General features: G+C 33.7%; 1 protein-coding gene across 1 annotated transcript; it reads left to right on the forward strand.

Annotated features, from left to right (window-relative positions):
* The first annotated feature begins 254 nt into the window (after nucleotides 1–254).
* LOC131469690 (ubiquitin-associated protein 1-like) lies at nucleotides 255–2,865 on the forward strand. The gene is made up of 6 exons (XM_058644956.1): nucleotides 255–296; nucleotides 378–526; nucleotides 941–1,540; nucleotides 1,651–1,824; nucleotides 2,401–2,502; nucleotides 2,624–2,865. Exons 2-6 carry the CDS (start codon nucleotides 404–406, stop codon nucleotides 2,756–2,758), a joined length of 1,134 nt encoding a protein of 377 aa, XP_058500939.1. The 5' UTR covers nucleotides 255–296; nucleotides 378–403; the 3' UTR covers nucleotides 2,759–2,865.
* Nucleotides 2,866–14,462: the final 11,597 nt, after the last annotated feature.

Consider the following 14,462-nt stretch of genomic DNA (forward strand, 5'->3'; position numbering starts at 1 on the left):
ATTTGACAAGTTGATTTACAAATTATTCAAATACTGTACTTTTGTATCGGTGCAGATTTTACTATACCATGCTTGTTCTGTATCTATTTCCACACATTGTATCTATTTTTAAGAGCTTGGCTACTACGAGAACAAGAGTCTGAAGTATTATTGGTAAACAACCGCTCAGACAATGATGTCAGAGGCTTAGTGATGAAGAGGTTTATTGTGAGGATGTCTGTGCCTCAGTCATTAACTCCAAACACTTGTCCATGCTTCAGAGTTCTGGGGACCACAGAGAAAACAACACACAAAAGGTAAGAAATGACAACAATGCTACAAATATTCAGGCCCAGAAAACCGTTCGCTCAGAAACTCTGGTGGTTCCGTTGATGTAGGTCGTTTGAGGTTGTGAGTTGTGACCATGAGCACACTGGAGGACGTCCCGTTTCAGACAACACAGGGTCCACTGGAGGAGGAAGTACAGGTGGTGACAGCTCCAGACCTCACCACATCAGACCTGCAGCGAGTACTACGGGAGACTGAGGTCAAACAATTTCCTGTTGTACTCATTCATTCCCATTTACACACACTGTAAAACTCTTCAAAACACAAAGCATATCGAAGAACTTGAAGGGTCTGGATTGTAAAATTTAATAACGCAGAAATTGAAGATAAAATAATAATTTTCCATACTGTTTGAGTATAATTCTGATTGAGTTGTTATTTTTCTTTACTTAATATTTCTACACTGGACTTGGAAGGGTGAGGTGAGGTGAGGTGAGGAGAAACTAAGCTGCAACAGGCAACTTAACCAACAGATGCCGCTACATGTTAAACACTGTAAAACATCCAAGTTGGTTCATGTGATGTTATGATACGCAAGATGTTCTGTTCACTGAGGATGTTTTGACTCAATACTCATGCAAAGATTTTTTGTTTGAAAATTTTTCTTTTACAGTATAATTTCAAGCTGGAGAAATTGATTTTAAGCAGACACCAGCCAGTTGGCAAGAACCCATCCTGTCCTCCTTACTGGCTGATGTTTAGGAGCCCTAAGGGGCGTCACAGGAGCAGCTGCAGGTGCAGTGAACTGCGGGCCTCGATCCTTCGGCCCCGCAGTCACAGCCTGACCTCTGCAGACTGCGCTCGGCAGCACCATCGCACTGTCAAGTTCCTTCTGCCTGACTCAGAGGATGATGATGGTGATAATGAAGATAATGAGAGCTCCTCCACTGATGATGCACCTCGACCTATGAAAAGCAGAGAGAGACCTCGTAGCGCTGCACCTCAGATCCCCTCGGGCCACAGAGGCAATTTACCAACCATCCAAGACTTTAAACCACCTGTGCGCCACCTGGAGAAGCAAAGATCCCTGCAGGTCAGCCCTGTGCCCCACGGACAGAAGAATGGAAAGAAGAGGCAGCGCTCACTGATCTCTGTGAGAAAGTTCTCTCTTAACTCACCACCTGCCAGTGCTTCTCCATCCAGACTGCAGCAGCAGCAGCAGCAGCACAGACCCTCCTCTGCAGGGCCTGTAGTCAGAAACCAAAGACAGAAGGTTTTCTTTCTTCTCCACTGGCCCAGACGTGATACTTTCATCACCTTTATTCTCCTCACTTATTCATCATAACACAACCCACAGTGCTTTTCTGTTTCTTCCCTTCTCAGCAAGCCATGAGGACTGGTGGCTCTCGTGGGGTTTTCTTTGACTCAACAGCAGAGTTGCTGTCAGCACTCAGCCAGGAAGAGAGGGAGCTTCTGGAAACCATCACAGAGAAGGGCTACCCTTTACGCACAGCTATTCTGGCTCTGCAAAAAACAGGCTATCACTGCCCAGAGAAGGTGGGAGAACTGCTCAGGGTTTGAAAGATCTTGTAGGAAAATCCTGATTAGTGATGGAAAATGATGAAAGTCATTTCAGAATAATAAGCAGTGTTGGGTAATGTTACTTCAAAAAGTAAAATTAGTAATTACTTTGCAATGAAATAGTCCTAACATTACAGCATTACCTTCAAAGTAGCTCTGAGTTCTTTGCACTTACCTGGTAGATTATTTTGTAAACCCTTATTGTCAGTGATGTATTTTAATTAATTAACCGTATAAATTTAATTAAGACCACCAGCTGAAACATTAAATTGATGCCTTCCTATCTATTTAAGCATCAATCATTAGCTTATAATCTAATACACATTGTGAATTGTGATATTTAAGCACAGCAACTATAATTGTAGCAGAAGTTTAAATGCAGAACATTTGGACTTCAAGAACAATGTAGAATTTCACATAGTCACATTAGAACTTAAACAAAATGGACCCTTTCTGCAAACTCACAATTCATTAACTTGTTTTATTATTTTGTGCTGTTAAGAACCAGCATGTGATCTTCATATAATTATTTTACCTTTTTTTTTTCTACAGATCCTAAAGTACCTGGTTGCCAGAGAGCGTCTGTGTGGACTGGGCTATGATGAAGCCCAGATAGATGAGGCCTTGGAGATGTTTCAGAACTGTGAGAGCAAGGTGACTGACTCATCACATGATACAAGCAGGACCATGGGAATACCTTTTTCAATTGTGATGTGATGAGAACACATTAATAAATCATAACACCTTTTTTATTTTTTATTTTTTTTTATTTTAGGCTGCCGAGTTCCTGCGGCTCCTCACTCAGTTTAACGAAATGGGTTTCCAGCAGAGTGCAATCAAAGAGGTGCTGCTTGTTCATGAAAATCACCGTGAGAGGGCTCTCGAAGAACTCATGACACGTACAGGTTAAAAAAAAAAAAAAAAAGGATTCATTTTCACATGTACAGTTTGTAAAGGGTCAGGGTACCAAAGTATAATCCATATTTCTGACAAAACCAAAATACGAAAATACGGAAACAGCGCCCCCTTTTCCTTTTTTGTATTGAACCAAATACGGAAAAACAGATTTTGCTCTCAGCATCAAAAAACGAAAAAAAAGAAAAAAACAAAACCAAATAACGGCCCAAATTTGGTTTTAGTAAATTCCTTTTTTCGTTTTTTGTTTCTCATTTATTAACATGACAGCGGATAGACCGGAAGCGGAAGTGGCATGTAACAACCTCAAAATAAAAGTAGCGTGCTAACTTATTATCATGCATAATAAAGTAAAAAAAAAACAAAAAAAAAAAACTTATTATCATACACTATTGTAGGCTACCGTTCTCTTTCTACAGCCATGTATGGTTCACATTTATTTTAGTTAAGTCCTCCCATCCCCACTTCCACAAACATTTCCACAGCATCACACACACAAAATAAAAGTTACACTTTTTTCTCTTCACGTGAGTAAGCAGGGTCATATCAGCCTCACTGTAGTAACACACACACACACACACACACAAACACAACCAAGTAAAACAGCAGTTGACAACAACATGACAGGACTGAGCAGCGGCCGCTTTCTCTCTCTCTCTCTCTCTCTCTCTCTCTCTCTCACACACACACACACTGGGCTCTCAGCTGTGTTTTCACTCCAAATAAAGTCTCAACATAAATTCACTGTGTTTTGCTGCTTTTTTCCCTCAAGGATACTGATATGTGTCATCACTCACACGCAAAAGAAAAAATAATTGAATTTCTTTTTTTTTTTTTAATTAATTGCTCTTGGGGCCCCCTGGTGGTCACGGGGCCCTAAGCAGCCACTTAGTTAGCTTATGCCTTGAGCCGACAGCTTTTATAAGATGAGGGGGAAAGGACATCCAGTCCAGCAGGTGGCAGCATTTCCGACAGGTGGTAGTTTTTTTTCTCTGTTTTAGCAAAAATGTTTTGAAATAAGAACAATTTCAGCTGCCATTTTTCTTTCATTTGTCCAACGAGTACTTGAACGTTGATTAATTCCACGTTTTCCGGATTTTTAAAGTCTTTGTAACTGATCTACAGCTTTGTTTGGAGCAGGGCTGAGCTGCCGGACCAGGAGGAGCTGGAGGAGGACGAGGAGCAGCGGGGACAGGTGTGTGGTAACTGCTGCTTAAAAATGATCCGCACATTACTTAGATGTTCTGTTGACGCTCTGTTCACACCTGCTGTTAACATCCGACCTGAGGGATCCGATCACAGGTGTTCAGATTACACCTGCTAATGCTAATGTGACGTCAGTGCTCCACATGTAAACACACACACCTTTCATTTAATTTCTCTTCACATACAAATGATGTTGTTTTCTGATTGTTACAGAAAGACAAAGAATCCAGGAAATGTTAATGTTATTATTTTCTCCATTAATCGAGTATTTGTTTGGGCCAGAAAATGTTTGAAAAATGTTGATCAGTGTTTCTCAAACCTGGAAATGATGATTCTCAAATGTCTTTTTTTATCCACAAACCAAAAATATTCACTTTTAATTATTTCTTTGTTATAATAATAATAATAATAAGCCCATATATCAGAGTGCAGTCATTAGTCATATCGGCAGACCTCGAACATATCCCATAAAACTTTTCAAAGCCAATATCTGCCCATAATGATAATATCATGCATCCCGACACATTTCCATGTCGGGTGTAAACTAACAACAAACTATGGCTGAAACTATTATTTTTTAAAGAATGAAATCAAGCTTTCTGATTTTACAACTTCTTAAATGGCAACATGTTCTGCTTTCTTTGCTCCATAAAAACAAAGAAATCATTCAAACTCAATCATTTTTGCTTTGTGGACAAAAACAACACGTTTGACAACATCATCATTTCCACCTTTAAAAAACACTTTCAACACTTTAGCACATTTAATGTCTTTCACTTGTGATTTCATCCCCTCACACCGATGTTAACAGCACTTTTAAACAGAGCCTCTGTTTAATACGTTCACATCATTTTTACATTGTTAACAGGTGAAAACTGTGGACGAGTCAAAGTGACAACATTCAATCAAGAGATACACCATTAAATAATGACTCAAATGTGTCTCACATTTATTCATTCACATTGGAATTAAATACATACATGTCTTATTATTAAATGTGACATTTATTTGTTTAAATACTCAATTCATTTGATGTAAAAAAATTTTTTATTATATAGTCAAGTCATTCTATGAGGTTTTTTTTTTTTACATCAAATGAATTTGGTATTTGAATGAATGAATGTCACATTTAATGAGACATTTATGTATTTAATTCTAATGTAAATGAATGAATGTGAGACACATTTGAGTCATTATTTAATGGTGTATTTATTGATTGAATGTTGCCACTTTGACTCGTCCACAGTTTTCACTTGTTAACAATGTAAAAATTATGTGAACACATTAATCACACAGAAGTCTCATTCATGTGCTCATCATTAATTTTTAAGCAGCAGTTACTGGACACAACTGTGTGGTCAACAGTCCAGGGAGTGAACCCCTGTCAATTATTTTGCTTTTTTTGGCCAAAAATGTGAAATAAAATGGTATAACCCCCTGCCAGGGGAGCACAGCCCAGCCCCAACCACGACAATCGCAGTGTGAGCGTGCGTAGTTTGGCCCAGGCGCTGGGGCCAGGTGTTCGGACCGTGGTGGATTTGAACCAGCCACAGCTGGACTGTCACAACCTCGCGGTTGCCAACAAATCCACAACGCCACAAACCCTTTTGATAGTTGGAAGAAGCTCTTGGTGGTTTTAAGTCTTCACTGTGGCTGTGGAACCCTAAACCTTCAAGTATAAAGGAATTGAACCGTCAACATCTGATCTGAAAGGCAGCTCTAACTATGGAGGACGAAACCTGACTTGTGTATAAATAAATAAATAAATGTATAAATAAATACATAAATAAATGTATAAATAAATACATAAATAAATGAATAAATACAGAAATAAATAAATGCATGAGTAAATGAATAAATAAATAAATGCATAAATAAATGAAAGAATAAATAAATGCTTTAAATGTATTGTCTATTTTTGAACGACATACTAAACTATTACTTTTATTGTCATTTTATTGACGACAGACTAAACTATGACATTTTTGTCAAATTTTGGACCACATACTAAACTATGACATTTTTGTCTCATTTTGTACGACATAACTATGACATTTTTGTCTCATTTTGTACGACATACTAAACTATGACATTTTTGTCTCATTTTGGACGACTTACTAAACTATGACTTTTTTGTCACATTTTGGACGACATACTAAACTATGACATTTTTTTCAAATTTTGGACCACATACTAAACTATGATTTTTTTGTCTCATTTTGGACAACATACTAAACTATGACATTTTTGTCAATTTTTTGACGACATATTAAACTATGACATTTTTGTCTCATTTTGGACAACATACTAAACTATGACATTTTTGTCAATTTTTCGACGACATACTAAACTATGACATTTATGTCAAATTTTGGACCACATACCAAACTATGACATTTTTGTCTCATTTTGGACGACATACTAAACTATGATTTTTTTGTCTCATTTTGGACAACATACTAAACTATGACATTTTTGTCCATTTTTGGACCACATACTAAACTATGACATTTTTGTCAAATTTTGGACCACATACAAAACTATGAAATTTTTGTCTCATTTTGGACCACATACTAAACTATGACATTTTAATCTCATTTTGGACAACATACTAAACTATGACATTTTTGTCAAATTTTTGACGACATACTAAACTATGACATTTTTGTCACATTTGGACAACATATTAAACTATGACATTTTTGTCACATTTGGACAACATATTAAACTATGACATTTTTGTCTCATTTTGGACGACATACTAAACTATGAAATTTTTGTCAATTTTTGGACGACTTACTAAACTATGACATTTTTGTCAATTTTTGGACGACATACTAAACTATGACATTTTTGTCAAATTTTGGACGACATACTAAACTTAGACATTTTTGTCTAATTATGGACGACATACAAAACTATGACCTTTTTGTCAGATTTTGGACCACATACAAAACTATGACATTTTTGTCTCATTTTGGACCACATACAAAACTATGACATTTTAATCTCATTTTGGACACTGACTAAATAAACTATGACATTTTTGTCAAATTTTGGACCACATACTAAACTATGACATTTTTGTCTCATTTTGGACGACATACTAAACTATGACATTTTTGTCTCATTTTGGACAACATACTAAACTATGACATTTTTGTCACATTTTGGACAACATACTAAACCATGACTTTTTTGTCACATTTTGGACGACATACTAAACCATGACTTCTTTGTCTCATTTTGGACCACATACTAAATTATGACATTTTTGTCCATTTTTGGACCACATACTAAACTCTGAAATTTTTGTCAAATTTTGGATGACATACTAAACTATGACATTTTAATCTCATTTTGGACAACATACTAAACTATGACATTTTTGTCTCATTTTGGACCACATACTAAACTATGACATTTTAATCTCATTTTGGACAACATACTAAACTATGACATTTTTGTCAAATTTTGGACAACATACAAAACTATGACATTTTTGTCAAATTTTGGATGACATACTAAACTATGACTTTTTTGTCAAATTTCGGAGATAATATTAAACTAAGACTGGTCTGTTACATTTCAAACAGCTGATAGAACTACACCCCAGGTGAAACTTGAACCCACAAACCTTGGTTTACAAAACCAGTGCTTTATCCATACAGCCACTTGGCCAACTGTTATTAAGCTGTCGACATACTGATCTACAACTTTTACGTTACTTCTTGGATGACATACTAACCTATGACATTTTTGTCAAATTTTTGATGACATACTAAACTATGACATTTTTGTCTCATTTTGGACGACATACTAAACTATGACATTTTTGTCTCATTTTGGACAACATACTAAACTATGACATTTTTGTCTCATTTTGGACGACATACTAAACTATGACTTTTTTGTCACATTTTGGACGACATACTAAACCATGACTTCTTTGTCTCATTTTGGACGACTTACTAAACTATGACATTTTTGTCACATTTTGTAAGACATACTAAACTATGACAATTTGGTCTCATTTTGGACGACATACTAAACTATGACATTTTTATCTCATTTTGGACGACATACTAAACTATGACATTTTTATCTCATTTTGGACGACATACTAAAATATGACATTTTTGTCAAATTTTGGACGACATACTAAACTATGACATTTTTGTCTCATTTTGGACAACATACTAAACTATGACATTTTTGTCTCATTTTGGACGACATACTAAACTATGATTTTTTTGTCTCATTTTGGACAACATACTAAACTATGACTTTTTTGTCACATTTTGGACGACATACTAAACTAGGACTTTTTTGTCTCATTTTGGACGACATACTTAACTATCTCTTTCTGTCAACTTCTGGACGACATACTAAACTATGACATTTTTGTCAAATTTTGGACCACATATTAAACGATGACATTTTTGTCTCATTTTGGACAACATACTAAACTATGACTTTTTTGTCAATTGTTGGACATCATATTAAACTATGATTTTTTGTCAATTTTTGGACGACATACTAAACTATGACATTTTTGTCTCATTTTGGACAACATACTAAACGTTGACATTTTTGTCAGATTTTGGACCACATACTAAACTATGACATTTTTGTCCATTTTTGGACAACATACTAAACTATGACATTTTTGTCAGATTTTGGACCACATACAAAACTATGACATTTTTGTCTCATTTTGGACCACATACAAAACTATGACATTTTAATCTCATTTTGGACACTGACTAAATAAACTATGACATTTTTGTCAAATTTTGGACCACATACTAAACTATGACATTTTTGTCTCATTTTGGACGACATACTAAACTATGACATTTTTGTCTCATTTTGGACAACATACTAAACTATGACATTTTTGTCACATTTTGGACGACATACTAAACCATGACTTTTTTGTCACATTTTGGACGACATACTAAACCATGACTTCTTTGTCTCATTTTGGACAACATACTAAATTATGACATTTTTTCCATTTTTGGACCACATACTAAACTCTGAAATTTTTGTCAGATTTTGGACAACATACTAAACTATGACATTTTTGTCTCATTTTGGACCACATACTAAACTATGACATTTTAATCTCATTTTGGACAACATACTAAACTATGACATTTTTGTCATATTTTGGACAACATACAAAACTATGACATTTTTGTCTCATTTTGGACGACATACTAAACTACGACTTTTTTGTCACATTTTGGAAGACATACTAAACTATGACTTCTTTGTCTCATTTTGGACAACATACTAAACTATGACATTTTTGTCCATTTTTGGACCACATACTAAACTATGAAATTTTTGTCAAATTTTGGACGACATACTAAACTATGACATTTTTGTCTCATTTTGGACCACATACTAAACCATGACATTTTTGTCAATTTTTGGACGACATACTAAACTATGTCATTTTTGTCAAATTTTGGACGACATACTAAACTATGACATTTTAATCTCATTTTGGACAACATACTAAACTATGACATTTTTGTCTCATTTTGGACCACATACTAAACTATGACATTTTAATCTCATTTTGGACAACATACTAAACTATGACATTTTTGTCAAATTTTGGACAACATACAAAACTATGACATTTTTGTCAAATTTTGGATGACATACTAAACTATGACTTTTTTGTCAAATTTCGGAGATAATATTAAACTAAGACTGGTCTGTTACATTTCAAACAGCTGATAGAACTACACCCCAGGTGAAACTTGAACCCACAAACCTTGGTTTACAAAACCAGTGCTTTATCCATACAGCCACTTGGCCAACTGTTATTAAGCTGTCGACATACTGATCTACAACTTTTACGTTACTTCTTGGATGACATACTAACCTATGACATTTTTGTCAAATTTTTGATGACATACTAAACTATGACATTTTTGTCTCATTTTGGACGACATACTAAACTATGACATTTTTGTCTCATTTTGGACAACATACTAAACTATGACATTATTGTCTCATTTTGGACGACATACTAAACTATGACTTTTTTGTCACATTTTGGACGACATACTAAACCATGACTTCTTTGTCTCATTTTGGACAGCATACTTAACTATGACATTTTTGTCCATTTTGGACAACATACTAAACTATGACATTTTTGTCCATTTTTGGACCACATACTAAACTATGAAATTTTTGTCAAATTTTGGACGACATACTAAACTATGACATTTTTGTCTCATTTTGGACCACATACTAAACTATGACATTTTTGTCAATTTTTGGACGACATACTAAACTATGTCATTTTTGTCAAATTTTGGACGACATACTAAATTATGACATTTTTGTCTTATTTTGGACAACATTCTAAACTATGACATTTTTGTCAAATTTTGGACAACATACAAAACTATGACATTTTTGTCTCATTTTGGACGACATACTAAACTATGACATTTTTGTCAATTTTTGGACGACATACTAAACTATGACATTTTTGTCAAATTTTGGGCCACATACAAAACTATGACATTTTTGTCTCATTTTGGACCACATACTAAACTATGACATTTTAATCTCATTTTGGACAACATACTAAACTATGACATTTTTGTCTCATTTTGGACCACATACTAAACTATGACATTTTAATCTCATTTTGGACAACATACTAAACTATGACATTTTTGTCAAATTTTGGACAACATACAAAACTATGACATTTTTGTCTCATTTTGGACGACATACTAAACTATGACATTTTTGTCTCATTTTGGACAACATACTAAACTATAACATTTTTGTCTCATTTTGGACGACATACTAAACTATGTCTTTTTTGTCACATTTTGGACGACATACTAAACCATGACTTCTTTGTCTCATTTTGGACAACATACTTAACTATGACATTTTTGTCCATTTTGGACAACATACTAAACTATGACATTTTTGTCCATTTTTGGACCACATACTAAACTATGAAATTTTTGTCAAATTTTGGACGACATACTAAACTATGACATTTTTGTCTCATTTTGGACCACATACTAAACTATGACATTTTTGTCAATTTTTGGACGACATACTAAACTATGTCATTTTTGTCAAATTTTGGACGACATACTAAATTATGACATTTTTGTCTCATTTTGGACAACATTCTAAACTATGACATTTTTGTCAAATTCTGGACAACTTACAAAACTATGACATTTTTGTCTCATTTTGGACGACATACTAAACTATGACATTTTTGTCAATTTTTGGACGACATACTAAACTATGACATTTTTGTCAAATTTTGGGCCACATACAAAACTATGACATTTTTGTCTCATTTTGGACCACATACTAAACTATGACATTTTAATCTCATTTTGGACAACATACTAAACTATGACATTTTTGTCAAATTTTGGACGACATTCTAAACTATGACATTTTTGTCAAATTTTGGACCACATACTAAACTATGACATTATAATCTCATTTTGGACAACATACTAAACTATGACATTTTTGTCTCATTTTGGACGACATACTAAACTATGACATTTTTGTCTCATTTTGGACGACATACTAAACTATGACATTTTTGTCAAATTTTGGACCACATACTAAACTATGACATTTTTGTCTCATTTTGGACGACATACTAACATGACTTTTTAGTTCACATTTTGGAAGACATACTAAACTATGACTTTTTTGTCACATTTTGGAAGACATACTAAACTATGACTTTTTTGTCAATTTTTGGAGGACATACTAACCTATGACTTTTTTGTCACATTTTGGAAAACATACTAAACTATGACTTTTTTGTCAATTTTTGGACGACATACTAAACTATGACATTTTTGTCAATTTTTGGACGACATACTAAACTATGACATTTTTGTCAATTTTTGGACGACATACTAAACTATGTCATTTTTGTCAAATTTTGGACGACATACTAAACTATGACATTTTTGTCTCATTTGGACAACATTCTAAACTATGACATTTTTGTCTCATTTTGGACAACATACTAAACTATGACATTTTTGTCTCATTTTGGACGACATACTGAACTATGACATTTTTGTCAAATTTTGGACCACATACTAAACTATGACATTTTTGTCAAATTTTGGATGACATACTAACCTATGATTTTTATTGTTAAATTTTGGATGACATACTAAACTATGACATTTTTGTCAAATTTTGGATGACATACTAAACTATGAGTTTTTTGTCAAATTTCGGAGATAATATTAAACTAAGACTGGTCTGTTACATTTCAAACAGCTGATAGAACTACACCCCAGGTGAAACTTGAACCCACAAACCTTGGTTTACAAAACCAGTGCTTTATCCATACAGCCACTTGGCCAACTGTTATTAAGCTGTCGACATACTGATCTACAACTTTTACGTTACTTCTTGGATGACATACTAACCTATGACATTTTTGTCAAATTTTTGATGACATACTAAACTATGACATTTTTGTCTCATTTTGGACGACATACTAAACTATGACATTTTTGTCTCATTTTGGACAACATACTAAACTATGACATTTTTGTCTCATTTTGGACGACATACTAAACTATGACTTTTTTGTCACATTTTGGACGACATACTAAACCATGACTTCTTTGTCTCATTTTGGACAGCATACTTAACTATGACATTTTTGTCCATTTTGGACAACATACTAAACTATGACATTTTTGTCCATTTTTGGACCACATACTAAACTATGAAATTTTTGTCAAATTTTGGACGACATACTAAACTATGACATTTTTGTCTCATTTTGGACCACATACTAAACTATGACATTTTTGTCAATTTTTGGACGACATACTAAACTATGTCATTTTTGTCAAATTTTGGACGACATACTAAATTATGACATTTTTGTCTTATTTTGGACAACATTCTAAACTATGACATTTTTGTCAAATTTTGGACAACATACAAAACTATGACATTTTTGTCTCATTTTGGACGACATACTAAACTATGACATTTTTGTCAATTTTTGGACGACATACTAAACTATGACATTTTTGTCAAATTTTGGGCCACATACAAAACTATGACATTTTTGTCTCATTTTGGACCACATACTAAACTATGACATTTTAATCTCATTTTGGACAACATACTAAACTATGACATTTTTGTCTCATTTTGGACCACATACTAAACTATGACATTTTAATCTCATTTTGGACAACATACTAAACTATGACATTTTTGTCAAATTTTGGACAACATACAAAACTATGACATTTTTGTCTCATTTTGGACGACATACTAAACTATGACATTTTTGTCTCATTTTGGACAACATACTAAACTATAACATTTTTGTCTCATTTTGGACGACATACTAAACTATGTCTTTTTTGTCACATTTTGGACGACATACTAAACCATGACTTCTTTGTCTCATTTTGGACAACATACTTAACTATGACATTTTTGTCCATTTTGGACAACATACTAAACTATGACATTTTTGTCCATTTTTGGACCACATACTAAACTATGACATTTTTGTCAATTTTTGGACGACATACTAAACTATGTCATTTTTGTCAAATTTTGGACGACATACTAAACTATGACATTTTTGTCTCATTTTGGACAACATACTAAACTATGACATTTTTGTCTCATTTTGGACGACATACTAAACTATGACTTTTTTGTCACATTTTGGACGACATACTAAACCATGACTTCTTTGTCTCATTTTGGACGACTTACTAAACTATGACATTTTTGTCATATTTTGTAAGACATACTAAACTATGACAATTTGGTCTCATTTTGGACGACATACTAAACTTTGACATTTTTATCTCATTTTGGACGACATACTAAAATATGACATTTTTGTCAAATTTTGGACAACATACTAAACTATGACATTTTTGTCTAATTTTGGACGACATACTAAACTATGACATTTTTATCTCATTTTGGACGACATACTTAACTATCTCTTTCTGTCAACTTCTGGACGACATACTAAACTATGACATTTTTGTCAAATTTTGGACCACATATTAAACGATGACATTTTTGTCTCATTTTGGACAACATACTAAACTATGACTTTTTTGTCAATTGTTGGACATCATAATAAACTATGATTTTTTGTCAATTTTTGGACGACAGACTAAACTATGACTTTTTTGTCAATTTCTGGACGACATACTTAACTATGACATTTTTGTCAAATTTTGGACCACATACTAAACTAGGACTTTTTTGTCTCATTTTGGACGACATACTTAACTATCTCTTTCTGTCAACTTCTGGACGACATACTAAACTATGACATTTTTGTCAAATTTTGGACCACATATTAAACGATGACATTTTTGTCTCATTTTGGACAACATACTAAACTATGACTTTTTTGTCAATTGTTGGACATCATAATAAACTATGAT

This window comes from Solea solea, chromosome 12 (genome assembly GCF_958295425.1).
Source record: "Solea solea chromosome 12, fSolSol10.1, whole genome shotgun sequence".
Taxonomy (NCBI): Eukaryota; Metazoa; Chordata; class Actinopteri; order Pleuronectiformes; family Soleidae; genus Solea; species Solea solea.